This window comes from Pseudopipra pipra, chromosome 12 (assembly GCF_036250125.1).
Source record: "Pseudopipra pipra isolate bDixPip1 chromosome 12, bDixPip1.hap1, whole genome shotgun sequence".
NCBI lineage: Eukaryota > Metazoa > Chordata > Aves > Passeriformes > Pipridae > Pseudopipra > Pseudopipra pipra.
In genome coordinates, this window is record NC_087560.1 from 14,503,371 (window position 1) to 14,529,766 (window position 26,396).

Genomic DNA, 26,396 nt, shown 5'->3' on the forward strand with positions numbered 1-26,396 from the left:
TGAATATTATTACAGAACATTTGTGACTAAGTATAGGGAGTAAGGCCCTGGAGAAATGGGGTCGTGGGAGAAGATAAGGAACAGCTCTTCCCTGCATCCTCTACGTATTCAAAATTTGTGTAGATAGAAAAAAATTTCAGCTTCTTTTTTCTGATGGCTGGAACATTCCACATATCCCAGGGAAGGCATGGCCACTCACAGTGAAATTATTTAACAGGGCAGGTCTGCAGGTACCTGCTGTGCCTCACTTCGGAGCAGGGGTTGGAAAACAGGGGTGGGATCGGAGGCACTGCTGTTTCCAGCTGCTCTTGCGTTATGTGAAAATGTTATTGTTTTGAAAAATGTTATTGTTTTGGAAAATGTTATTGTTTCTAAATGAGTTTCCCTGGCTCAGCCCACGGGTGTTGCTGAAGGGAACTCTTCCAGGTCCCCCCCTGCTCCTTCCAGATGACGGCACTGTCCCACGGGTGGTCCCCACGCAGGGACTGGACCCTGGCCAGGCTCCATCTGACCCCCAAGCTGTGCCGCTCCCTGCGGGCAGCGGGACCCCGGGGGTGCGGCTGGTGACCTCCGCATTCCCCACGCACTCAAATTCTGCTGAGCCCGGCGGTTTCACACATATGCCTGGATTTTTAGGAGAGTTTCGCTGACTTCCCCTGTCCCGCTGCAGGCGTGGGTGGGAGGTGGGTGGGTGACATCACTCCGTGGGATGCCGATCCTGCGGCACAAGCGCAGCCGGGGGGGCGCTGACTCAGAGGGCAAAGGCCGGGGCAGAGGGGACGGGTCCGTGCCGTCGGCGTGGCACGGGTGCCTCCCCACGAGCCCGAAGGTCGGTTTCCCCCAGCCGCTTCGGCCCCCGGGGGGGCGGAGGCAGCTCGGCCGGGCTGACCCGGCCTTCAGGACCCGGGGCGTTACGGCTCGCACTGACCCCGCCCACGAGTCGTCTCTTCTTTCTTCTATTGGTCGCTGCTCCCGAAAGGGGCGTGGCATAGAGGGCGCGTCACGGGCGCGGCGCTCGCTGATTGGTGGCGGCCGCGGCGACCGGCTCCGCCCCCGCGGTCCCACGCGCGGCCGGTCCCGCCCGGCGGGGACATTGTGCGCGGGGAGCGCGGGGGCCGCGCAACGCTCCGCGCTCCGCCGCCTCCGTCCCGCATCCCTCCTCCAGCCCTGCTTCCAGCCCTGCTTCCAGTCCTGCTTCCCTCCTCCGGCCCTGCTCCCCTCCTCCAGCCCTGCATCCCCGCCCCACGCGCCGGGGGCTTTGCCGTTCCCAGAGGTTTCGCCGTGGCCGAGAGAACGGTGAGTGATTTCCCCCGCCAGACCCGCTCCGGCCCCCTCCGAGCAAGGGGTTTGCTTGGGTGGATTGGGAGCCTGGGGGGGCTCGGGGATGTGCTGGACCCCCCGAGTGCCGCCCCGCTCCCCCGGTACCGGCCTGGGGCTCGCCGGGGTTCGGAGCATCATTGTGGCATCGGGGAAAGGTTTAGGGAGGGGAAGGGCTTTTCTCTTCTAAAGGAAATAAATAAATAATAAGAAAAAATTAAAACCCAGCCATTAATCTTTTGGATATGAAAGTAGAGTGGCATTGTTTTTTGGGTTTTGGGATGGTTTTTTTCCCCCGTCTCTCGTACATACATACATATATATATATATATCTCAAAACTGTGCTCTAAGGGACGCAACTTCCATGGCCTCTGATGAAATCGGTTCGAGCAGCCCTGTCTAGAAAAGTGAGCAGGTTTATGTGAGTGACTGAGCTGAACTGACAGAGGAGAATAAATAGTTCTTCCTGCCTTCCCTGTCCTCACAGTCCCCTTGACATTTAAAAAAGTTAAAAGCCTGTTTGGTAGTTGTTCTTTTGTTTGTTTTTTTTGTTGTTGATAATATGTGTTTGTTTTTTTGCTTTTTTATTTATTTTCTTTATCTGTCTGCTTATAGTTGTTCAGGTGGGGGCTTAGATCAGCCAAATCTGTGCTGGGAAAATCTGTCCTCAGCTTTTCATAAGCAGACAGCCGAGTGTTTCATACTATTCCTGTGCAGAGTCCCTGTGTCATGACTGTTTTCTCTTTTCCTTTCCCGGCAATCTCTGTGTGTGTTCCCCTTGTGATCTACGGGAGTGATTTCCACAGTCCGGGTGCTGTGCAGTCTTACCCTTAACAAACCTATTCCTCTCCAGGACAGATCAGAACCAGAAGAGAAACGAGCAACTCTATATCCTTTATACTTGGCAACTTCCCTTGTCTTTCCTTCTTTCTTCCTGTGTCTTGTGACCCTGTTTTTTATTGAACTTACCTTAGGAGCAAGCTGAGCTGTGTGTAACACACCCCACGTGTTCCTGGTGGTGGCCAGCTGCTGCTGTTGGCTCAGCTACTCTGGTGACAGTCTCCTTCCAGAGTTCTGAGCTCTCTGTACTTTCTATTCTCTGTCCACCTCTCAAAGGGTCTGACTCCTTAGTGCCCTGGGACCCTTTCTGGGGCCTCTCTGTTTTCCTTGTTCTGTTTGCTGCTTTGGATCAAATCTTATCTGGAAACACATTTTGTCTCTTTTGTGTCTTAAACCCCAACCATCTGCTCTAGTTTATCTCTGTGATAAGACTGAGTAAAGCACTTGGGGAGGAGGCATAGGTGGAAGTTTGCTCTGCAGGAGGTGGGCACAAGATTCTCAGGGCTAAGCTGAAGTGAAAATTGCTGCAGAAGCAAATTGGTTGCACCATAATATGGACGTGGAAGACTGTAGACAGCTTTAGCACAGAGGAACTTAAATTTTGCATCCCTTTTTTGTTCAGTTTTTAAAGCATTTGAGGATTGTTATCTGAAGTCCTCCTGCCTCAGCCTGTGTGCAGAGCGTGGTATCCTCTCATGCTGTGCTTGGGGCAGGTTCAAGTAGCTCAAGCAGAGAGGATGATGTCTCAGATGTGCTTTCTGAGAGGAGATAAGGCCAGTTGAAAAAGGTTTGACTGAAGGAGCTAGGCACAAGAAATTTGTGAAGGTGACAGCTTGGAAACAGATAACAAGATGTTGCATGACATCTATGCCACATGTGTAAAAATGAGCACGTGTCTGATATATAATATGGTCCTTCCAGCTCTGGACAGAGTGCTGGACATGTTCTGGAGTGGGGACAAGGAGTGTGCACACTTCTATGTATACATATGCATGTGTGACTTTAGATGGCATTTTTGTCCCCATGGTGGTAACCAACCGCTCCCCAAAGCCTGCAGGAGTTCAGATCCTTCTTAGGAGCCAGAGGAGGTTTTTAGGCAATGTTTAGGAGGTGGATGAGTGAAACAGGAAGGGCAGGATGTGGCCATCTGTGGAGGTGGAAGAGGACAGGCAGTGTGTTGCGAGGTGGGGAGGGAAGTGGCAGCATTACAAAAGACTGTTGAGCAGTGCCTTGGCTTGGATGTGAGTAGGTGGAGCAGGACAGGCAGAGCTGCCCAGGGTGTCCATGGCTGCTGATGCTCAGGGACTGTGGAAGGCCCGGGTTTGAAGTGGTGTCAGCACTTGAACTGTGGGGTAGATTTACTCCTGCCTTTTACAGACTGTAATTGAATTGCAGTGAGTGTAGCTGGCACTGCTGAAGCAGTGGCTGCAGGAAAGCTGGCTAGGAACCATTTAGCTGTAACAAGCCACCCCAAGCCCCCTGGTCTGACCTTTAACCACCAACACATTGGTCTGTCTTTGCTTATCAGCTTTATATCCCCGTAGTGACTATTAGTATCACTCCAGCCAGCAGAGACAGCTCTGTCTTCCCTCTGCTCAAGCCTGGGAATGTTGCATGTGCTGTAACCACTGTCTGCTTGCTGACCATTAGACTTTGCAAAGACTACCAGTTTTATATAGCAGCCTGTCAGATTGTGGTGAGGCAAATTTATTACCGTACCACACTGGCAATCACTCTGGTTTGCTTGCAGTGTGTGCACAGATGCCCAGGACAGCCTGGGCTGCTGCAGTGCTCCCACAGTGGCCCAGAACTTGAAGGCTGAGTGTGTGATTTGATGCTGTGTGAGTACTTAAATGGAAAGATCAGAGATGGGTGTCAGATTCGTTCCTTCTGTCCAGAGCCAGAGGGCAATGAGCAATATCCTGCCTTGCAGCCCCAAACCCTTCAATATCTGTCAGAGCTTTACAATACAGTTGGGAACGGCTGTCCTCCATGCCCATCAGCATCAAGGGCTAATCGGTTCAGAAGGCATGAGGGCCTCCCATCTCCATGGCTCTGAACGCCAGCCAGGATTGCAAATGAGCAAACCAAACCTGGCAGTTGTACCATGATCTCCTGCCTGGCAGGGGAGTGGGGAAAGCAAAACAAAACCCCAGCTTAACTGGCCAGGCCCAAAATTGCAATCCTGCCCTGACAGCAGGCAGACAGACCTGTTTGGTATGAGTGTCCGTGGCTTATGGTTAGCCTGGCCACCAGAGCACTGGGCTCTGCCAGCCTCAGCGCCGGGAGCTGGGCACAGCACGCAGAGAGTGGGAGGATCTGAATATGATCTCTGGAGTCAGCAACTGCTGTGGTTATTCTGGTGTTAATTTGATGTGTACCACATCTTGTCTCCTAAACTCTCCCTGGGAAGTGGCATGTAATTCCTTGAAGTACCAAGGGCCCTTTGCCTTTGCAGCACATTAGCGAGTTGGGTTGCTTGAAAAGGACTTTATCCTGCCCAGATGGGGCTGGGGTAGACACTGCGATCGAGCAGGCTACTTCCATTCTGGAGCCTTTTTGAGTATAGTCTGGGAGATGGGATTGCGAATGCTTGCCTTCTCTGCAGCCCCCCATTGATTCTGCAGAGCGACTGTGATTGATCTGGCAGAATGGGGTGTATTCAGGAGCGGAGCTGGAGGGCAGGCGGGGAGGACAAAACCCCACCGCAGCCTCTGAAATGAATCAGGGGCTCTGAAAAGATCCGCTGGGGTTGGGGCGTAGCAATGAAAAGCCATTGTCTGGAGCCTGGACTGTGGCTAAAAGCCTTACTGATCCCGATTTGGGTAATGGTTGTAAGAGGGTGTGGTATTCCCAGGAATGGCAAAGCCAGTGTGCTTAGTGATGAACGAGAATGTTATTTGATTGCCTCACAGGTAGTTCAAGAAGCTTTATGGAGTATCTCAGTTGCAGACTAGCAAGTCCAATACCTGATTTGCAAATAAAACTGCATTTATTGTGTGCAAAGTGGATTTCCTATGGGTATTTTTACTGTGGTTGGAACTTGATCGCCTTTGGCTCAGATTTGTTCCTGTCATAGATTTGAGGCACTACTGCCCCTTTTACCAGTGCTTTTGCAAGACAAAACAAGAACCTCACTAATTGGTACAGATTGGCAATACTGGTTTTGTTTTCTGTGGTAAGTGGCATTCAGCAGATGCTTGTGGTGGCTCTGGGCTCAGAATGGGGCATGGGTTTAAAGGGAGGAATGGTGGGTACTAATGAGAATGGGATATCGGGATATGAGTGGGATATGAAACTCATATCGAGTTTCTGAGACTGAGTTTCAAAACGTTCAGATATGTACCCGGATCTTCTCCAGACAATCTGATTCCTGGAGCCTACAGAATTGGGCTTGGAAAACCTCCCAGTTTCTGTCTGAGCCAACAGAAGGAGCCTTTCACATGGTCTTTCTGTTTTCTGTCTAGGATGTACAGGCTAGACTAGGAAGTGAGAAAATGAGAAGAAATGATAAGGATGCCTTCCATTCTCAAAGGCTGGGGCAGGATCAGGAATTCTGTGCGGGGGGGATGGAGTCAGCTGCCTTTGCTTACCTATTTGCAAATATGATGAAACATCAAGAGTTTGTCAGGAAGGGCAAATCCAGAGCGATACCCTCTGATTCATGGCAGTTATGTTGTCTGAATTCCAGTGTGCAAAATCACAGTTGCATCTTTGCTGCGTTAGTCATCCTGAGGAGAACAAGAACAAATTTGGCTGACACAGGTAAACCACTAAATTCACCAGAATTGCTGGAGATGAACCCAACTTGTTAGACAGCAAAGTCTGCATCCAGGCGCAGGAGCAGAGAGAGTGCCTGGGAGATGATGTGGTGAAGGTCCTTTGTTGCCCACCTGGCAGCAGCCCAGGCTGCCCACTCAACAAGTGTGGTGCTGCACTAAATGCCAGGTGCTATTTAATTCCTTTCATCTCGAGCACTCTTTACAGAAGGGCATTATTAGTGCTGAGCACTTCAAGCAGCTCCAATCTGTGTACCTGACAGTCCACTGTGTTATGCAAGGAGAGGAAAATCATCTGAAAATATTGTTACATTTGTTCCTTCCCTCTTCTTGTTGTCTGTCTCCCTCCCCCACCATCTTTTCCTGTTTTCTGCTGGTTTTTTTCCGCTTTTGAAGCTCGAGCAGTGTCTGAGTACGTGAATGCCTGCATGTAACAGATCCCCTTTCTCAAACCTTTTGATGGTCTCCAGTGCCGGGAAATCGCATCTGAAACAGCTGTATCTGGCTCTGTGTTTGACACTGTGTTTTCTCACTGCTCTTTCTTCTAAGCAGCTTTGCAAGGAGCTCTTGCCTCTGAAGAAACACAGTAGGTGACTTTATGTTTCTAGTTTGCTACTCTCTACAGTAAAAAGGGGGAAGTTGGTTCTGTGCCAGTAATTTTGGCCTGGGATAGTGCTGCTGGCCTAAGCACCAGGTGGTGGAGTCCATGAAAGTGTTGGAAAAGTCCAGATATTTGGGATGAGGGAACAGGCGCATTTGTGATGGGTAGAAAATTAATCCCGCCGCTTCCAGGGAGAGGTTGAATTTTGACTGAGTTCAAGATGGTGTTTCACCCCACAGGATTGATACTGTGAAATGGAGAGAAAATAAAAATGAGTTTTACTCCTGTTGTCTCTGCCTGCTCAAGGTAGGTCTGCTCTGGTTTGGAAGGAGTGGCACTAGGTTGTAGTGCAGCCCATACATGGAGGGCCTGTATATGTCTGACTGCTTGGGAATGAATCTCAGCTGCAGCATGAGCAGCTTCTTCCAGGTCTTCTGAGCTGAGCCAGCAGGGAGCCTTACTGCTTATTTATTTACTTATTTACAGCTTTAAATAATTCATGGTTGAGTGGGGCAAAAAGGAATGTGTTCTGGTTGCTGCTTCTCTGATTGGCAAACAGAAAGTGCCCAGCTTGGTATCATGGGATTTGGGCTCTTTGTTGGTGTTTAGCCAACCTTTACAGTCTTGGGAGAACACATATAAATCCTGTAGTTTTGCCTTTCTAAGCAGAAATTATTCTTGATCCCCTGAAGTCCCACTGGGGAACATATTCACTCTCAAATGTCCTCTTGAAGGAAGCAGGATCTCAGCTGGTAATTCCCTGCAGATAGTGAATGAATTTGCAGATTTGTGGAGGGGCTGCTGGTTTGAGATGGAGGGGAAGCCCCAAGCCTGGCTAAATATAGTTCATGTATCAATAGTCCTTTTGAGCTGTCCTCTCATGTGCAGTTCTTTTGTGATTGGGGACAGGGCCTGATACAGCTTCAAAGTGTCTGTCTAAGAGGTGCTTGGATTTTTCAAGAGATGATAGAGTGTTTCTTAAATTTCTCTAAATGACCCATTCCAGCAGGGCTCTGACATGATGACCCACCAGCCTGGGAGGGACAGTCTTCTGCTGGGGCATGGTTTGGAGGATGCACGAGGCTCTTGGATAGGAGAATTGTGCTTCTTTGAGTGGGAGTTTGGCCATCTCTGTGCTTTTGGATTTTCCCCTTGTCTTTTATAGCTTAGTCCTGTCCAGAGAGACTGCTGGGGTATTTTCTTCATGAACTGAGATTGAGGAGTCTTTTCTCCCTGAGCCAACTCCTTCCTTCCTTCAGGGTTGCTGTCTGCTCTGTCTGGGTGAGTGGAAGGATTTTCAAAGCATCCTTATCTTGCTCTGCTGGAAAAAGCCTGTCTTTCCTATCCTGGCTGTACAAAGGCTGTAGACAGCCAGGGGAATACTACAGCCAGCAGACATCATTGGATAGCTGTCAAAAAGCTGATGCCCCTCTGCCCTCATCCATATGGAAGAAGGATTATCATCTGCCTCTGCGTGCAGTTAAGATCCTTTTAAAAGGTTATGCAGTAGATATTTATTTTTTCAATAACTGCCTTTCGAAGTTAAAAAAAATGAATGCAGCGTGGAGAAATCCAAGCCCCAGTTTGTTCAGGTCATGCCTTCTGCTATTCTCATTGACACAGCTGTTCCAGCGACAGCTTCCTGCCTGATGGAAGATGCAGCTGGGAACAACGATAACCCCTGAGCGCTCGCAGAGTGGCAGGAGCTTGGCGGGAGCCACTGACAGGTTGCTTTGAGTAAAATATTCCTCGTTCTGAGTGGTTCTGCTTTTTCTCTTTAGCTCAGTAGTTGGGTAAGGGAAGCAAGGAGTGTGGTAGGGGCCAAATTCTGCTCTGCATGTGTCCACTTCAGAGAAGTGCACACGTCATAGGTCCAGCCTGTTCATCGCCGCAGTTAAACATTGCTTAAATCAAAGCATACTTTTGTGCACATCATGAAATTGTAGGAGATCATTTACCTGCAGGCTTCTGAGGTTTGTGAGCTGCTAAATTTTGGAAGAAACCCACCAGATGAAATAGCTGCTGCCTGCAGTTTCTGTTTGTCTGATCGGGGTGAGATGATGCCAAGGTCTCTGGTAGACTGAGAAATGCAGTGAGGTGTGTTTGTGAGGGAAAGGATTAGTACCTGCCACTTTTCTGCTTGTGCCACTATGGCAGGATTCAAGAAGCCCTCAGGAAAAGCTGTTTGGATATTGCTGAAAACCACAAGCAAGGCTTGCTGGCTGCACCCCAGAGTTCAGAGGCTGCTTTAGTTTCAGTTTAGTGGTCTGTCTAGCCCTGCTCATCTGTGACCAGTAGCATCCAGTGTCATAACCCGGCCTCAGGAGAGGCCAAGTAAAGGGGCTGTGACTGTGGCCTCTTTAGGTTTCAGACTTGAAGCTGCACTGGCGATCAGTTGGTGCCTGTATTGGGACAAGGTGATATGAAGAGCAGTGCTGGGGACTGAACTGGAAGCTGCCAGTTTATTCCCTGAATGTTGTTTAATACACATAAGATAGAATGCTACCAAGTTCTCTGGGCTAGATGTTTGATGGTAGAAGCCTGAGATTTTATATATATGTATATATATATGTGTGTGTGTGTGTGTGCACACAGTATATGTATCTGTATGTGTGTGTATATATATATAAAATGGCTGTGCTGCAGCTTTTATACAGACATTTTAATTTCTAAATGACCTGCTCCTTCCATTCTGAGTAGTGATTTTTTAATCTTAGTGTCAGAAAAATTATTGCTGCGTCCCTGCAATCCTTTTGTTTGTTTCCATAGCTGTTCTGTATAAATTGCTTCATTTTTTGTGCATAAGCAAATCAAAGGTTAACATTGAATAGCTGACCTGAGCTGTGAGCAAAGAAAGCAGTGGCAATGGCAGGGTGGTTTCTGAGGTTGTAGGAATAGGAAACTAAATCAATAGCTTTTAGCAGACTCATAAATGTTTCATTTGTATTCCTTGCTTCGGTGTTGACATGGGAATCCATATAACCTCTTAAATTAGTGTTGTTCCTGTGCTGGATGTAGATGTTGGAAACATTTCCTTCAGATGCACTTCAAAGTGCTGTTTCATAATGGCATTTTCCTTCCTCTTTTGGAGGCTTGATTCTGCACAGCCTCCAATCACGAGTGAAATGAGCTTGTCAGCCTCAACCCAAGCAAGGCTGCAGGGGTTTTGGTGATGGCATGTACATATCCAACCCGATTACCTGCATCAATGCTCCTGCCTTGACTCAGAGGCTGAGCAGGAATTGCGGCTGCTTGGACAACCTGTCATTTCTACATGGAGGAGCACAGAGATTTTTCCCTGGACTGTGACACAGCCCTAAGGAATGAGTGAGGCCTTGGGAAGACCAACTTCAATAATTCATGGCAGCGGGGGGGAAGGAGCAACATACCCACAACTGTTTGTCTAATTTGGACTCTTTTGGAGGTGCTGGAGAAGCAGGGGTAGGAAGCACATGATCAGAGCCTGAGTCAGGCAGCTTATCTGGCCATCCGCCTCTGCTTGAGGTCATCCACCTGTGGAGCGTGGGAGGGTTGTGTGGCTCCAGGTCACCGCCAGGTCAAGGCTGTGACCTGCGGCAGCCCGGGAGCGCTGCGTCTGTGCTCCCAGCATTTCGTGGGTTCCCCCGAGACCCCCCAGTGCTGGGCTGGGGTGATGGAGAGCTCAGCTGGGGAGGATAGGGTTGAATTGCAGCCCTTGGGTTTGCAGGTTAGAAAGACCCTTGAGAAACCTCTGGTTGTGAAGAGGAACTTAAAAAAAAAAATCCAACCAACATCAACATGAAGAAACCATCTGAAAGACCTTCCCCAACTGTCTGGCTAATGGCTGATTTCTAAACATTGCAGTGGGTGGACTGGAGGTACAGCAGGATGAGCCTATTTTTCTCTTTTTTTGGGGTTCATTTTTCAAACCTCGGGACAGTTGTGCTATGAACTTGACTTTCTCCTGTAAGAGAGGGCTGTTTGCATATCTGTCTGTCTGCTTTAGTCACACAAGGAACAAAATACAGCTGGCTAAAATATTTTGGAGTAATTTACTTGTATTTTATCATCTAGGTAGTATTAATTTGATTATTCCAAAGGAGTATTCTTCTACAGGCAAAGAACGGTATCAGGTAGCACTTAAATGAAATAGTAGCTAATAAAAGCCTTGTGTTTGCTTCTGCCTGTCTGGTAAAAAGTGTAATTGGGCTGTCTCTTTTGTTTTACTCTTATGTGAGTCTGTCCTGCAAAATGTTTAAATCATATGAAGTGTGTGGTGAGTTTCATCATCAAAAGCTACAACGAATGGCTTTGGTAAAATTTGTTCAAAACTTTTGACTTGTGCTGGTAGTTAAATATTCCATAAATAAAACCTCTAGCAATTGCCTTTCCTAAACCTGCAGCAACAATCTATATGAAAATCAGAAGCCAGACAATGCTCAGCCAGGAACAGACCAGTGCCCTTTATCCTGGATAGTCTGCTCTCTCGATGCTGTTTTCTAAGGAAAAATAACTCTTCTGCGGTTTGCCAATACCCTCTAGGGGCTGTTGAGACAATCTACCACCAAGTTTGGGGGTTGATTGCTTCACTTTGTTGCTCTGTTGCTGAAACCAAAGTGGAGAATTCCCCTCTTCACCCCACTCTGCCTTCCCACCCTGTTCAGCCTGAGTTAAATTTTTTGGAGGATGTGAGGGTGCGGGAGGCACGGGCTCTGCAAGTGGGGATGCAGGAGCACAGGGGCGTCAGCTGGTGCCTCACGTTTGAGGTCCATTGGCAGTGTACCAGGGTTGGATAGCAAATGCACATGTTCTCCATGCCATACATCAGTAAGGACAAGGGAATAATGGTTTTCCTGTTTGTTCTCCTGCAGGCAAGAGCTCTGCTATCATGTCAGTCAGCGTCCACGAGAACCGTAAATCCCGGACTAGCACGGGCTCCATGAACATCTTGCTTTTTCACAAAGCTTCCCACCCGGACTGTGTCCTGTCCCACCTGAACACCCTGCGGAAGCACTGCATGTTCACCGATGTCACTCTTTGGGCAGGAAACAGGTCGTTCCCGTGCCACCGGGCAGTGCTGGCTGCCTCCAGCAGGTACTTCGAGGCCATGTTTAGCAACGGCCTCCGGGAGAGCCTGGATGATGAGGTGAACTTCCATGACAGCCTCCACCCAGAGGTGCTGGAGCTACTGCTGGACTTTGCCTACTCCTCTCGGATCATTATCAATGAGGAAAACGCTGAGTCCCTCCTGGAAGCTGGAGACATGCTGCAGTTCCATGATGTCCGAGATGCAGCGGCCGAGTTCCTGGAGAAGAACCTTTACCCTTCCAACTGCCTGGGCATGATGCTGCTCTCGGATGCTCATCAGTGCCGACGGCTCTATGAGCTCTCCTGGAGGATGTGCCTGGTCAACTTTGAGACTGTTCACAAGAGTGAGGACTTCAACAACCTTTCCAAGGACACTTTGCTGGACCTCATCTCCAGCGATGAGCTGGAAATTGAGGATGAAGAAAAAGTCTTTAAGGCTGTCATCCAGTGGGTGAAATACGATCTGGATGAGCGGAAGGCTTATCTCCCAGAGCTTCTGAGGAATGTTCGTCTGGCTTTGCTTCCTTCTGAATGCCTCAAGGAAGCCTTGGCTTGTGAGGACTTGATCATGGTGGATGAAAGGAACAAGATTGTCTTGGATGAAGCTATTCAATGCAAGAAGAAGATCCTCCAGAATGATGGAGTCGTCACCAGTCCCTGTGCCAGGCCTCGCAAAGCTGGGCACACCTTGCTGATCCTGGGAGGACAGACCTTCATGTGTGATAAGATTTACCAAGTAGACCACAAAGCAAAGGAAATTATCCCCAAAGCAGACCTGCCGAGTCCACGGAAGGAGTTTAGTGCCTGTGCCATTGGCTGCAAAGTATATATCACTGGAGGCAGAGGCTCAGAGAACGGGGTCTCGAAAGATGTGTGGGTGTATGACACTGTTCATGAGGAATGGTCCAAAGCTGCCCCAATGTTAATCGCTCGGTTTGGACATGGCTCGGCCGAATTGGAAAACTGCCTGTATGTGGTTGGTGGACACACTGCAGTGGCTGGAGTCTTTCCTGCATCTCCTTCTGTTTCCTTGAAGCAAGTGGAGAAGTACGATCCCATATCCAACAAATGGACAATGGTGGCTCCTTTGAGAGATGGAGTGAGCAACGCTGCAGTGGTGAGTGCCAGACTCAAGCTTTTCGTCTTTGGTGGGACCAGCATTCACCGGGACATGGTGTCCAAAGTCCAGTGTTATGATCCAGCTGAGAATCGATGGATGATCAAAGCCGAATGCCCACAGCCCTGGCGCTACACGGCAGCCGCTGTCCTGGGCAGCCAGATTTTCATCATGGGAGGGGACACAGAGTTCACGGCAGCGTCCGCGTACCGCTTCGACTGCGAGACGGACCAGTGGACACGCATCGGGGACATGACGGCCAAGCGCATGTCGTGCCACGCTTTGGCCTCAGGGAATAAACTGTACGTGGTAGGGGGTTACTTTGGCACCCAGAGGTGCAAAACGCTGGACTGCTACGACCCTACATCAGACACATGGAACTGTATCACAACGGTGCCTTACTCGCTCATCCCCACAGCTTTTGTCAGCACCTGGAAGCATTTGCCGTCATGATGAGGGGCAGGGCTCGGTGGGCTTGTATCCAGGAGGTCAGTAAGGTAAGGGTCTCCTCCTCTTAAACTAAAACTTGCCTCAATTGCGGCTGCACCCACCGTGCCGGAGTCATGAGTTCCAAGTTGTTCATGAGGTTGTTTTAGGGGCAGGGAGATTTAAAGGTGTGATGCAGAGCCAGGAAGGAGTAGCCAGTCCTGCGATGCTGTAGGCCAAGCTAGCTCCCAGGGTTCTCTTATTTCCAGCTGATCCTCACAGCATCTTTAGAGATGCATCTACATCGATGGTTGCAAGCAGGCCACAGCTCCTCTCCCTCTGCTCCAAAGTAGCTGGATGTGACAGTGTCACCCTTCTGTGGGTGGGAGAGCAGATGTGTCCACACCTGCTCTCATGGCTCTCACTGCAGAATACATCCTGTCCCCACGCAGTTGAGGGAGTTAAGGCTTCTAAAAACACTTGAAGGTGAGTCCTGGGAGATACCAGCGCCACAAGTGCTTTGGAAATGTCTCAGTAGTTCAATATTTTCGCTGATTTTCTGGGTGATTTATTCAGAACTGATGAATATGTAGGCAAGTGACCCTTGGAATGCTGGCAAATCCTAGATGTCTTTTTATGCTCTGTATTTACATTTCAGTGGGTAGCAGAAGCAAAAGCTCAGAAGCCACGATGCATTTGATGGTCCTGGTGTTTATTTATCATCCAAACTGTTGCTTGTTAAATCAGAACTTCTGAAACTTCTGTGTAAGACCTGAGTGGGAGGGAAGGGGTTTTGTAACCAGAAGAAGAATGTGTTTATCAGTGTTTTGAGGTGTGTGAGAACAAGAAAGTTGGTGGAATCTCATGATGTCCTGTCTCATTCTGGTGCTCCAGTTCTCGCTTGCTCAGGGAAGGTGCTACTGCAGTGCCACTGGGACAGGACTGCTGATTCCTCCTCTCTCCTCCCCAGTGGGATGTGTGGTTGCCCCTCTGGTTCCCGATGTGGCTCCACAGAGCTTTGCATGTCTTCACCAATCTGCTGAGATACAGCTGGCCAGGCAAAGGCCAAAAATTCTTCTCACCTTGCCTTGTAAAAGCAGATAGTTGGATAGCAACGGTTGGATATCATCATCTCACCAGGAAGTCTGTAACACCTCTTCTAGCTCAGTCTGCAGGTTTCACAGAGCCAGCAACACACAGAGCCCTGCTTTGGTGGTCGGAGCCTATATCCCAGCCAGCTGAAGGAGCTGGTATGCGTGTGGGATTGACAAGCTTCACTTACAGTTTTATTTGGAAAGTGGGGACTGTGGGGAGGGAAATTCTTCCACAAACTCATCAAAATCCACTTCACTTAGCACAGGGAAGAAAGAATGCTGCTCAAACCCTCTAACACCCTCTCACTTCCCTGCTTCCCACTTGGTGTGGTTGGTGCGCCTGGGAATCACCCAGCGGGGGAAATTGCTGGCACCTCCCAGTGATCATTTCTTTTGATGCCAGCTGGGAACCAAGGAGGAGTTCCTGGCACATCTGCTGGTTATTTGCCCAATGTGACCACCTGCTTTTCTCAAGTGGGAAAAAATCACCTAAGGCATTGCTCTGGCCTTTGTGAAACAACTGGTTTTAACATGAGTTGGACCACCATGAGGGCAGGGTGAGAGTGGAAAGGGTTAAAATGAGATCTGAGAGTGTTCCAAACACTGGAAGATAATGACCTTTCCAAATTCTCCTCCTCAGGCGTTGCCTAGCATCTGTCACAGTGGCTCAGTAATCTAATTAACTGCCACTTGGCTATTAAATATTGCAGCAAAGAGTGTGAGGACTCCATCATTTTCAGCTCAGGTCAATGGGGCCTCTCTTTAAGAGCCATCCTAGAGCTGAAAATTAATTTTCCCTGGTAGCAGATGCATCTGAATATTAAAGCTCAACACCAGCCATGCTCCTGGGAATAGGATAGGGAATAGTTTGAGGTGGGAGTTGATTCTTCAGCCGCTGAATAAAAAAGTCTTCAAAATCACAGTGATGTTATTTTCCTTTCCTGCCCTTTTTCCTCCGTACTGTATTTGGTTTGGTCAGACCTAATAAATAGCTTCAGGGGGTTGCATAGATAGGTTTCCCCTCTGTAATCTGGAGCCTGATACAGCACAAGAAAACTAAGAGCTGTAATATACCAACCTGCAAATTAAATTGGTGAAAAGTCACTGTGTGAGGGTTTTATGTGCTTTTTTGGCTTCGCTTCCACTCTTCGGTTAAAAGAAGTATTTAAAATATACACGAGCTCTTGCCAGAAAGAATGTCTCTCCACGTGATTTTTCTTTAGGTTTTTTTGTTGGGTTTTTTTGGTTGTTTTTTTTTTTTTTTTTTTTTTTTATTAATTTATTGTTGTGGCCTCAGCCGGTGTGACAGCTCCTTACATAAAGCACCAGCATGGGTGAGTGAATGTCTCCGATGTGCATGTGTTGCAGTGCTGCACCAGCCATGTCCCATGTGCTTGCCTTGGCTGTCTTGGCTGTGCTTGGGTCAAAACTGGGCTCAGGAACTGGGGTAACTGTCTGTAGGATCCTATGACTACACCATTGTCCTGTAGCAGGTCTGGCCAAGGGATCTTTTGGCTTGTAGCTCCCACCATGGAAGGTCTCTACTGCAACATCTGGATAGGCCCTATGGGATCCTTCTTCAAGTAGGAACACCCAGAAGGCAGGCTGGCTGTGTCCAAGTGTGCTTTGGCAATACTAAGCCCCTCAGATGGAGAAGGGTCGGGAGAGACCACCCCTCAGAGCAGAGCAAGCTGGGCTGGTGGGGAAAGGCCTGGGCAATCACATGGCAGGAAATAGTACTTTGTACTCATGGAAAAAACAACCTCTTGCGTATAAACTGGTCCCTGAAACCCAAATAATCTGTCCTTGGCAAATGTTGATCATAAACTACCCAGCCTGCTTTTCATTTAAAGCATAAAGCTGATCAGCTGGAAATGTTTCCTTGAGGGCATGGCCTTCGCCCTTCCCAGCTGGAGCCGGGGCACCTTTCGGCAGAGGTCCCAGCGGCCCTGCCAAGGAGGCCGTGTGACATTAATTTAGTGCTTATTACCTGCAGCTAATCCCAGGGATCAAGCATGATTAGCAGTATGAAACGTGAAAGCCTGGTCTCCTCCCACCTGGAGCCGTGAGGACGCAGAACATTACGAACGGGAAATAAAATACTGAGCACTCGGCTAATAAAGACTCTCTGTGTTTACAAAGACAAGTGCAGCCTGGCCAGGAGCCCAGAGAAAGATGCTGGGTGGTCTGTCACAGTCCCGTGCAGTGACAGTTGATGGGGACAACTCCACACCTCCCTGGAGGTGACTTTGGGCTTCACCAGGAACAGGTTCTCCAAGCTGCCTGTCTCCACATTAGACGTGGCTTCTTCAAACTGTCTGTCCTGTGTGACACTCATTTTCGTGGGGCAGTCACAAATGGGAGTGGGACAGTTGTTTCAGATTGCATGGTCCAGCCAGGGAAGATGAATTGGAAAGGGAAGTCACTGCATCCCTCTGTGCTGCCTTCTGAGCCTCAAATGCTCCCCTGGGGTGTAGGTGTTGGAATTCCCATCTCAAAACAAATGGGATGAGCCAAACCCCATCACAGTGAGAAGCCAGGGGTTTCCCTGCCCAGGGGTTCCCATTCTGGTGCTTTTTAGCTCCTCCAGGATCCTCCTCACGGTCTGGGCTGTAAGGAGGGGAGGCCGGTGGCTGGGCAGTGCTCAGACACTTATTCCTGGGACACATCCGAAAGCTCAGAGCCCACTCCATGGCTCCCACTGGAGCCCTTTGGTGGGCTTAGCTCCCATGAGGGCTGTGGGCAGCATCAGCAGCTGGTACCTGCTGTTGGGTGGGTGCTGAGCAACCAAGGCTGAAGTAAATTGAGGGTGTTCTGGCTCCTAAAATGAACTTTGGCCCCAAAGCTCCTGCAAGGATTTACGGCACGTGTCAGGCCCTGAACTATATTCTGATACCACACACGCTGTGTCAAATCTGTTCAGTGGCTTTTCCTGATTATTATATTACATCTTAGATAACAAGCTTTCGCAAAGACACATTTAGTGCTGCCTGGTGTGGCTCCCTTCCATGTGGAACAGCACTTCACCAGCTTTCACCTTGCAACAATCCCAGAATTTTGTTGCCATGCATCATTCTCAGCTCCATCCACAGAGCCCTGCTCACAGAAAGACATCTTCCCATGTGAAAACCTGTGTACCTGCAAACAGCAGCCTAAAAAAAGCCCAGGATAATCTCCTGGCTCCTAAACGCTGCTGCTCACCTGCGTGCTCCTGGGGTGGTTGCTTGCAACCTGTTGCAACCTCGCTGGAGTTGCCAGAACAAAGTCACAGCTGGTTTCTCTCGGTGGCTCCTAGGGAAACCCATTTGCATGTGTATAATAGCAAGGCCGGATAAACAGGGATTGCAGATTTTTTGCCGCTGCTGCTCTTTCCAAGCGGCTGGTTGTCTCTGAAGCCAGTTTATCAGGCAGCGTTGGAAGGGAGTGGCTGGCCTGGGGAGGAAAGTCGATGAAAATCAGGCTTTTCCTAACCCTGGGCAGATGGAAACATGTGCAGTCTGAGCTAGGCCCCAGACTGGATTAATCAACCCCTTGGAAATGTCAGTGATACGGATGTTTTTGGAGGAACCTGCGGAAAAAGAGAAAAAGGGTCTTTTTGTTTTGTCTGTTCCAGTTCTTGGGCCCTTGTCCCTGCCAAAAAAAAAAACCAACAAAAAAAAAAAAAAACCCTTCTTTTTTTTCTCAATTTTTCATTCCCTTGTCATGTCCACAGAAGTTTCCTGCCCGTCTCTGAACCCTCCCCAGCTGAACACCCTCTCTCCCCCCTCTCATGCTCAAGCAAAGCAGAGTCCAACTCCCAAATAAGCCAGCTGCTTTCTACCTCCAGCCATTTCTGGGATTTGGGGTGGGGGTTACCCCAGTAACTGCCAATGCTCCCCTGTGTGGGCTGAGCCAAGCATCACACTGGTTAATGAGCTTTCTCTTTTCTTCCCCAGATGCCAGAGTCACATCCATGTCCCCTCTTGTGCAGTTGGAGCTGACAGCACTGTGACTGAGTCCCCTCCTGTCGTCCCGCCCAGGACTCCGAGGCAACTTTCACGTCCCTTCCCGGCACCAGGAGTGGGAGGCACAGCCAGACTCTACACTGGCATCACATCACGGGGCAACCAAAGGCCACTCGGCCCCGCCACTGGCCACTGGCCATCACGCAGGGATGGCACAGAGCCAGGAGCACTGGCTGCAAGGCAGGGGCTGGGCACGAGGGGCACAGGCTTGTGGGCACCAGTGGGCCACCAGGACCAGAGAGATGGAGGCTGCATCCCTCAGCAAGCACTGCTGGGCAGCCCTTATGTGCTTTGTGTTACTCAGCTGGGGGGTTAGGAGATACTAATTTTTTTTTTAAAGGCAGTAAACTTGCTATTGTCAATGCTTGCTGCTTGGGTGAGAGCACCTGGCCCTCCCCATCCTCTGGCCGCTCAACGGAGGCGATGGCTGTAGAAACATTAAAGTGTGGGAGCTTGGGGTGGCTGCCAGCAGCACCAGGTACTGCGGTGAAACAAGGCAGGTGCCTTTTGTTTTGCACTTTGGGCCTTTTAAATTTTTTTTCCCCCCTTTCCTCGCTGCAGCCGGTTGTGATTTGGTTGGAGGCCGAGTAGCTCCCCACACACAGCTGCTGGGAAGAGCACAGCAGCTCTGTTAGTGTGCCAAGGCACCAGCACCACTGCTCAGATATTCACCAGATAAAGCCCACTGTGTGATCAGAGCCGGTCTGCTGAGCTTCCCTCCGCGTGGGTGAGGGTGTAATTAGCACAGGAGCAGAAACAGGGCTGCAGCTCGTGCCTTGGGAGGGGGCATCTTGCCACCAGCGAGGCCTCAGAGGGAGAGCAAGTGGATTAGAGGAGCATGGCAGCATGAGCAGGGGAGGGATCCCCCTTATTCCCACGGCACCCCACATCCTGGCTTCACCTTGCAGAGATTGAGTGTTTCTGACTGCACGCTGCCTGCTCGTGGTTGGGCTGAGGCTGCCCCAGGTTATCCACACATGCTGGCTGCTGACTGTGTTTGGGATTATGCATCCAAGAGCTGTCAGTCCGAGTTGCTCCTCACTCATGCTGTGAAGGAGGGCACATGGATTTGGGATGTCAAGACAGGGATGCAGCTCCTGCCTGGCCTCTTTAGGGCTGGCCACTGCCAAGGACTGGTCCTGCACCAACCCAGCATCCCACTTCCCTGCACAGCAGATCCGCAGATACTCCAGGCTTGCCTTTTGCCCCTGGATTAGGCTGAGCTGTAGCCTGGCCAGCTGAATGATGCAATGCTCTGAAAAGCCTTGACACAGCTTCAAACAACAAAGGTCTTTTCGGAGCAGCGGGTGCCCGTTGCTGCCGGGGAGAACACACGTTTTGCACAGCCAGTCTGCGACGCGCTGAATGACGTTTATTTACGTTTTCTAGTCTTTTTTTTTTTTTTTTTTTTTTTCCCTTCAGCTGCTTGTGAACTTTAATAAAAATGATGATCTGGGAAACCGTTTGTGTGTTTTTCACAGGAGTCTTCATTCTTAAGTAAGTTGGATTTAGGTCTAATAACAGGGCCGAGGACTAATAACAGGGTTGGCACTTGGTGGGGCGGTTCACAAACAGCCTCCGAAGCAACCAGCCTGGCTGTAATTATTATTGCTTCAGCGCTTGGGAAACTGAGGCACAATGTCAATTGGCTTGTCCAAGGTTAGTGGTAGATCTGGGAATAAAGTTCAGGACTTCTCATGCCCTGAGGACATCACATGTCTCATGCTCCATGGCTGCTTTCACTCAGCTTGTCCGTGTCGTGATTTTAGGAGAACTTGCAAGTCTGCAATGGTAATAATACCTGCCAAGTAGGTTGAGGGGCTCAACAAAGAGACAGCCGTACTCCTGCAGGGGAAGCCAGTAATTTCTAAGGAAGATGAAGAATTCATACTTCTGTTTTCCTTATTTGCCTTTGCTTGGCTGCTGCAGCTCCCAAGAAAGGGGCCCATTGACAGGAGAGATGGAGCTTTCCAGCTGGGCCCCCGTCCATGCACTCCTCTGTGTGCATCTCTCCCCATCCCAAAGGAGCAGGGGACTGATCCAGCCCTGCTCTGGGAACTCAGGCCCCTGCTCAGGTCTGGGACCATGGGAGCATCACTCAGAGCAATGAACAGGCACCAGGCAAACTTGCATTTGCCTCCTCTTATAGCAGGGGCCGATGGGTTTGGGAAACAAAACTTCTATGGGTGTTACACACAAAGGGATTTAAAGCCTAAATTTCTGAGGTGTAAAGGACACAGGGAACATGTCCCCCTGCCTTCAGGAGCTGGGTAGGCAGCAGCATTAGCTGACATGAGCTGAGCAGATACAAGTATAAGGCTTCATAGAAAAAGCTTATTAAAGAACCCTTTGAGAAATGAATTCAGGGTAGAAATTACTGTTTGATGAGCAGGAGGGGGGAAAAAGAGAAGGGGTGTGTGAATGAAATCCTCTATAGTTTTGTTGATTCAGGTTTTATATGTGACTATGGGACTTTAAATAGCAGCTGGGGAGGCTTTGCAATGGGCTTGCTTTGATATGAGCCATGCAGAGACCTGCTCTTTTGTATTTATTCTGGAGCTTTCCTGAAAGACAATTCAAAAGCCATCAGCAGCTGCTGTGACAGCAGCGACCTGTTGCTATGGAATTAAATGCAATGAGAAATACAAAGGTTTCTTGGTTAGCAGCAACAGAGTAAAAGGGGAGCAGGAGGTGAAAATGGATGTAACAGTCAGAATAAAGCTACAGCCAGAGTGGGGCTGGGGTTTAAAAGGGAGGTACAGGGGTAGGAATGTAAACCTGATTTGTTTTCCTTTTTTAAAAGGCTTTTTCACCATCTCAGCAGGTCAGGCACAGCTTTGTCTGGGAGCGAGCACTTGGGAAAGAGTCCTGTCTGGTGGTGTTACAGGGATCGTGTGTTCCCAGGCTCCTGGGAAACATGCCCACAGGCTATAGCCAGCCCTCTCTGTGGGGTGTCAGGAACTCAGACATCTTCCCCACGAGGTGCCAGGAACCTGGCATGGAGATCCCCTGGAGGGGCAGGGGGGCTTGTCCCACGCCTCCCTTGTTTTGCTGGTCCCAGTCCCACGGGAGAGCTTGGGCAGGACACAGCTCCACTCCACCCACCCTCTGGTCCTATCTGAAGCCTGCTCATGGGCTCTCTCCTCCTCGGTTCCCCAGCTCTGTAACAGGGTGCTTCTCACTCTCCAAAAAGCACTTTGGGAGGAGAGGGTGGGGAGATGCTCAGAGATGGAGCAGGGCAGGCAGCTGGCAGGATCAGACCTCTCCTGGGCTCAGGCCTGGGGACTTTCATCCCCAGGGACTGACCATGGTGAACCTCCCCAGTCACAAAAGGCCGATACTCCTATGTCTTCTTTAAATAAATCTCATAGTGCCTTATTGGTTTTTAAATATGCATTTTCCCAGCCTGACCCCAGCTGCCCTTGAAATAATACTGTTGTACAGAGAAGCCCTGCAGGGAATTATCTTCTTAGCCTGCTCTCCCTTTGTCATGAGAGTCAATTAAAAGCAGAGTAGCTGGTGATTTAATAGCTTCGGTGTCTGAGGAAGCCCCACATCCATCCAGAGGCCAACTCTGGCATTTAAACACATAATTGGAGTGGAGGAGTGTTTTTTTCCAGCCGTCCAACATGCTTTCAAATTCATCCATGTCTATACAGAGCACTGAAGCCTCGTGTCCTTGGCTTGTCATCTTCTGCACATTAATTAATGCCCCAGCATTGCATATTCTCCCTGCAATATATTCCCATAAATTGTTTTCCTATTTTCCCATGCACCTTTTCCCTTGAGGAAAACCCAGCACATTTTAGTCTCTGAAGAGGGTCCAGGCTCACAAAATGCCATGCATTGAAACGTTTGGGTTAAGCTTCCAAGAGCAGGAGAAACCGTTGCCCCCAGCTCCCCATAACCAACTGGAAGTTTAAACTGGCACCAGTCCCTCTCGTTCCAGTGCAGAGTAGGAGCCCTGTGCCCTCCAGGCACAAGCAGCAGTGCTGGGGGCCCATGGTGGGAGCCAGCAGCAGGGACTCCCAGTGGGAGTGAATAGCCGGGGCTGAGCTCATTTATTCTTCCTTCCTCACAATCTCCCTTTTCTTTCCATTTCACCACCTCCTTATTTAACATCCTCAGCCGTTGTGCAGAACCCTCACCCTGTTTGCAGCAGTGTGACCTACTTTACCACCACGTCCCGACTTCCTCACTGAAATCGTGAGCTCAGAGCCCACCCAAGCCATTCAGCGGTTCTCAGCTGAATAACAGATCCAATTAGGTGGAAAAAGCCTGGCTTTTCATGCTGTCAGTGCCTGGACATCTCACTTCCCGCTTCCCCAGCACACGCTGCACCACTGATGTCCACGTCTCGCAGGCATCGTAGACAAGGACCCCTCTGTGTTTGTGTGCCCCCCGCCAAATGAAGGTGGGGGAAGGGCTCCAGAGGACTGATCCTGGCTACCCAATGTGTCCTTTCATTCTTCCTGACAATCTCTGTGGACTACGGAGCTCAGGAATCAAGTAATTTGTAGATTTCCAGTTCTGACTTTCTTGGGAAGCCCTCCCTTCCCAGCTGAATTCCAGGGAGAATTGTCCTGGACCAAGCTAAGATGGCACAACTTGTGCTTAACTGCTGGCACTTTTGGCCAGAATGTGACTGAATGACTGATAGAAAGACCTGTCTCTCAGTTCTGGCATCACAACCCCAGTCCTGTGGGTCTGTCCAAAGCAAACATTGCAAACTGCCCTTTGCTGCTCCCCTCATTCTCCTTTTCCACCCCAGCTTGGATCTTTCTCCCTACAGCCCCAGCAGGCAGCCAGTCCCCAGGATGCTGGCTCTGTTCCGTTGTGGGAGATAGCTGGTTATTAAAGGGGATGAGTAGAAACAAAACAAGACAAAAAAGGCTTAAGGCCCACTAGGAAAAGCCCTTTTGGCTTTTAACTTCCCTGGCTGGGTGGGATGGACAGCCATCCCCTGCCCTGAGGCCAGCCCAGCAGCACTGGGACTCGCTTTGCTTTCCAGCAGGTGCAGGGAGGCGGATGAACACCCACCACTCCATTTCTGGGTCACTGTCTGGAGGAATTACACATGCACACACAAACAGGAGCTGCTTCCCACTTCCCGGCACCCAGCCGAGCACCCGCCGCCTCCCAGCCCCCTCTGCCCACGCTGCTGCCCCGCCAGGCTCACGGCTGCTCCCGGGCTTCCCACAGGGCTCTGCTAATGACTCAACGCTCCTGCTCAGTTCTAATTAGGCTCCTGTCTAATTAGGCTCACTGGAAAGATGCGGCCGGTGAGAAACAGCCCTTTGGTGAAAGGAAAGGGGAAAGAAAGAGCATCTGGAGACGCTGAGTGCCAGAGGGAGAGACGCCAGGCTGAGGCGAGAGGTCAGGGGGGACTGGGAATTACCAGCTGAGCTGTGGCTGTGCAAGGGATGGACCATAAAGGAAAGAGAGCAAAGGGACTTACACAAGTTCCTTCCAGGGACCCTCCTGGGGTTCAGCCCTGCCATGTTGGGAAGCAGGAAACAAACCTTTGCTCCATCCCACTGAGGTGCCGGGATGTCCTTCAGCCAAGAGCGAGGGCTGCCATTTATAGCCCCATGAACATCGACATACAGAGGAGCCCTGGGATGCAAGGAGAGCAGGACAGGGCAAGGCAGGGCAGGGGGGACCCAGTCCTGAATCTGTGCCATCCTCCCCTGGGCCTCCTTGGAACAGAGGCAGGAGAGCAGGCTCTGGAGCAAAGCCCTGTTTGGGGGTGTTTCAAAAGGTGTGAAGACAGCTTTATGGGGGACAAAAAGGACACCCACTGTGTCTGTCTGTCCCTGTGAGGGCTGCGGGAGCTCACTTGTACAGGCTCTTATATAAGTTCCTAGTGTCAAATATTATTTTCCACTTAATTTTAACACGGTCCAACCTCCTAAAAATCAACACATTTGCTATGTTTAACATTCCAGTAACTAATTAACAAATCCCAGGTGCCTTTAATGGCAAAGGTAAGTCATTCCTTTACCATTCACCTTGTATCTGATCACAAGGCATCTCACTCACTCACTGCAATAATTAGGGTTTTGCCTTTCCTTTTAATAAAACCTCCATGAATGAGTGGCCTGTCTGCAAGCCCCAGCGCAGCCTGCACCTGTGTCCTTCCAGACCTCCAGTTTCTTCCCCTAAACCCAATGCCAGAACTGAACCCAGCAAGGGCAGGGAAGGAAAAACACAGATAACACAAATGTTAAAGGTATCAGTAAACCATGTTTCCAAGGAGCCTCTCCTCTGCCTGTCAATGCTCCTTTTAGAGGCCCATCCCAGTCTAAGGATTCTGTATGATCCCTTTTAGGTGATTGTGCCAGTGAAAATCCAACCACATCCAGACAAACTCGCAGAGATCTTTTGTTCTAACATTGGGTGCTAAGGAAAGGCTGAGGCTGGGCAAGAAGCCTGGGGTGCTCAGAAACACATCATTCCTGCTTGGGGAGCATTGAAAATAATTAACCAATACAATCTAGGGAGAATATCCATTTCATCATCTTAGCTGTGCTGTAATGGCTCAGAGTATGGACAGCAGATGAAATCATGGAAAGCTGGTTTAGAATAGTCAAATTGGCACATGGAGATGGCCCAGAGCAGCAGGGCCCTTTGCTTCCTTCTCTGCCAAAGGCAATTTGTATTGCCTGCCTAGGCTTCCCCTTGGCTAATGGAAACAGAGGGGGTTGGTGTGCGCTGGGCAGGACAAGAGAAGCTCACAGTGCCCTATTTGCCCTGCACCGTGGCCTTTCCCTGTCAGGAGCTCAATTCAGCAAGGATTTGATTTTCTCCATGTGATTTGCCATCAGTAAATGTGCTCTCCCTCCTCCCGTGACCAATGCCCGTTGTATTGCAGGAGCATCCCACACTCCCAGCAACTGCAGCAGGCGCTGCTGTTTTACTGCAGTGATACAAAGGCTGGGGGTGCCCCAAGAGGTGCTTTTGTCATGCATCCAAGTTGCAGAGCCAAGAGGGGCCACAGGAAAACGTGCTCTTTAGAAGCCATACGACAGCTTGGCAAAAGCTTTTATTAGTTTCAGTAAATAGGTGAGCTGGGACGCATGGGAATGCAAATAAAACCAGGACTACTGAACAGCCATCGAGATAAACGAGCTCTTTCATCTCCTGTCTCACGCCCAGGAGCTGCTTGTCTCAGAGCAAGTGCTGCGTGACAGGGTGTAGGTTTGGGTACATTGACAGGACTCAGGTTTTCAGAACAGCACGTGTAACACAGCTGAGGGGAGGGGGGAAATAACACACAGTGCCCTGCTGGCTAGTAGGCACGGGAGGTGGGTTGGCAATGCCTGCTAGGGAACAACCCAGCACCCCAAGCAGTGTTCATGTTGATGGCCTGAAGGCTTTGAACAATACACAGAATAACAGAATGCTTTGGGTTGGAAGGGACCTTAAAGATCATCTTGTTCCAACCCCCTGCCATGGGCAGGGACACCTTCCACTAGGCCAGGTTGCTCAAAGCACCATCCAACCTGGCCTTGAACACTTCCAGGGAAGTGTCCCACATCAGATTTTCCTCAAGCATCCTCTCTCCCTCCTGATCCCACCTCTGAACAGAAGTGAATAAACAGATGGAAATTCAGCAATTTCTCTGACCAAAAATCAATACAGAGAATGAAGGGTGCAGGTCTCTTACTCCTTCTGCCTGGGGAGAGGCAGCTGGAGTCTTGTGCAGGATTAGTGGTACAAGGGTATCTGTGATCACTTCTACAGGTAAAAGAAAATGATTGCGGGGAAACTCCAGCCATCGTGGTCCTGTGACTTCTCATCATGTTGCAGAGCAAACCCTACTTTGGCTCTGTACTTCTGGCACCCTCTCCTGCCTGGACTGATGCCTGCGGGCACTGGGAACATCATGTACCTTACCACAAAATCACAAAATGGTTTGGGTTGGAAAGGACCTTAAAGACCATCCAGTTCCAACTCCCCTGCCATGGGCAGGGACACCTTCCACTAGCCCAGGTTGCTCAGAGCTCCATCCAACCTGGCCTTGAACACTGCCAGGGATAGGGCATCCACGGCTGCTCTGGGAAACCTGTTCCAGCGCCTCACCACCCTCACAGTAAAGAATTCTTTCCTAACATTACCTCCCCGGGGGAGAGGAACTACCTGGACACT

At 49.9% G+C, this 26,396-nt stretch overlaps 1 protein-coding gene across 4 annotated transcripts; it reads left to right on the top strand.

The window, feature by feature from the left end:
* The first annotated feature begins 1,067 nt into the window (after positions 1 to 1,067).
* On the top strand, positions 1,068 to 19,710 carry KLHL25 (kelch like family member 25). 4 transcript variants are annotated; one of them, XR_010433808.1, is made up of 4 exons: positions 1,068 to 1,296; positions 11,388 to 13,218; positions 15,539 to 15,575; positions 18,177 to 19,710. XR_010433808.1 is itself a non-coding variant. In XM_064669049.1 (3 exons), the coding sequence occupies exon 2, from the start codon at positions 11,405 to 11,407 to the stop codon at positions 13,172 to 13,174; it is 1,770 nt and encodes a 589-aa protein (XP_064525119.1). In that variant the 5' UTR covers positions 1,068 to 1,296; positions 11,388 to 11,404; the 3' UTR covers positions 13,175 to 13,218; positions 16,238 to 16,387. The 4 variants fall into 4 exon arrangements, 3 of the variants coding, with proteins under 3 accessions (XP_064525119.1, XP_064525120.1, XP_064525118.1); XM_064669049.1 differs by lacking the exons at positions 15,539 to 15,575; positions 18,177 to 19,710 and adding an exon at positions 16,238 to 16,387; XM_064669050.1 differs by lacking the exon at positions 15,539 to 15,575 and having other exon boundaries at positions 1,071 to 1,296.
* The last annotated feature ends 6,686 nt before the right edge of the window (positions 19,711 to 26,396 follow it).

Bases quoted from the DNA above. Each gene is read 5' to 3' on its own strand.
- KLHL25 (XM_064669049.1), top strand. From the start codon at position 11,405: ATGTCAGTCAGCGTCCACGAGAACCGTAAATCCCGGACTAGCACGGGC.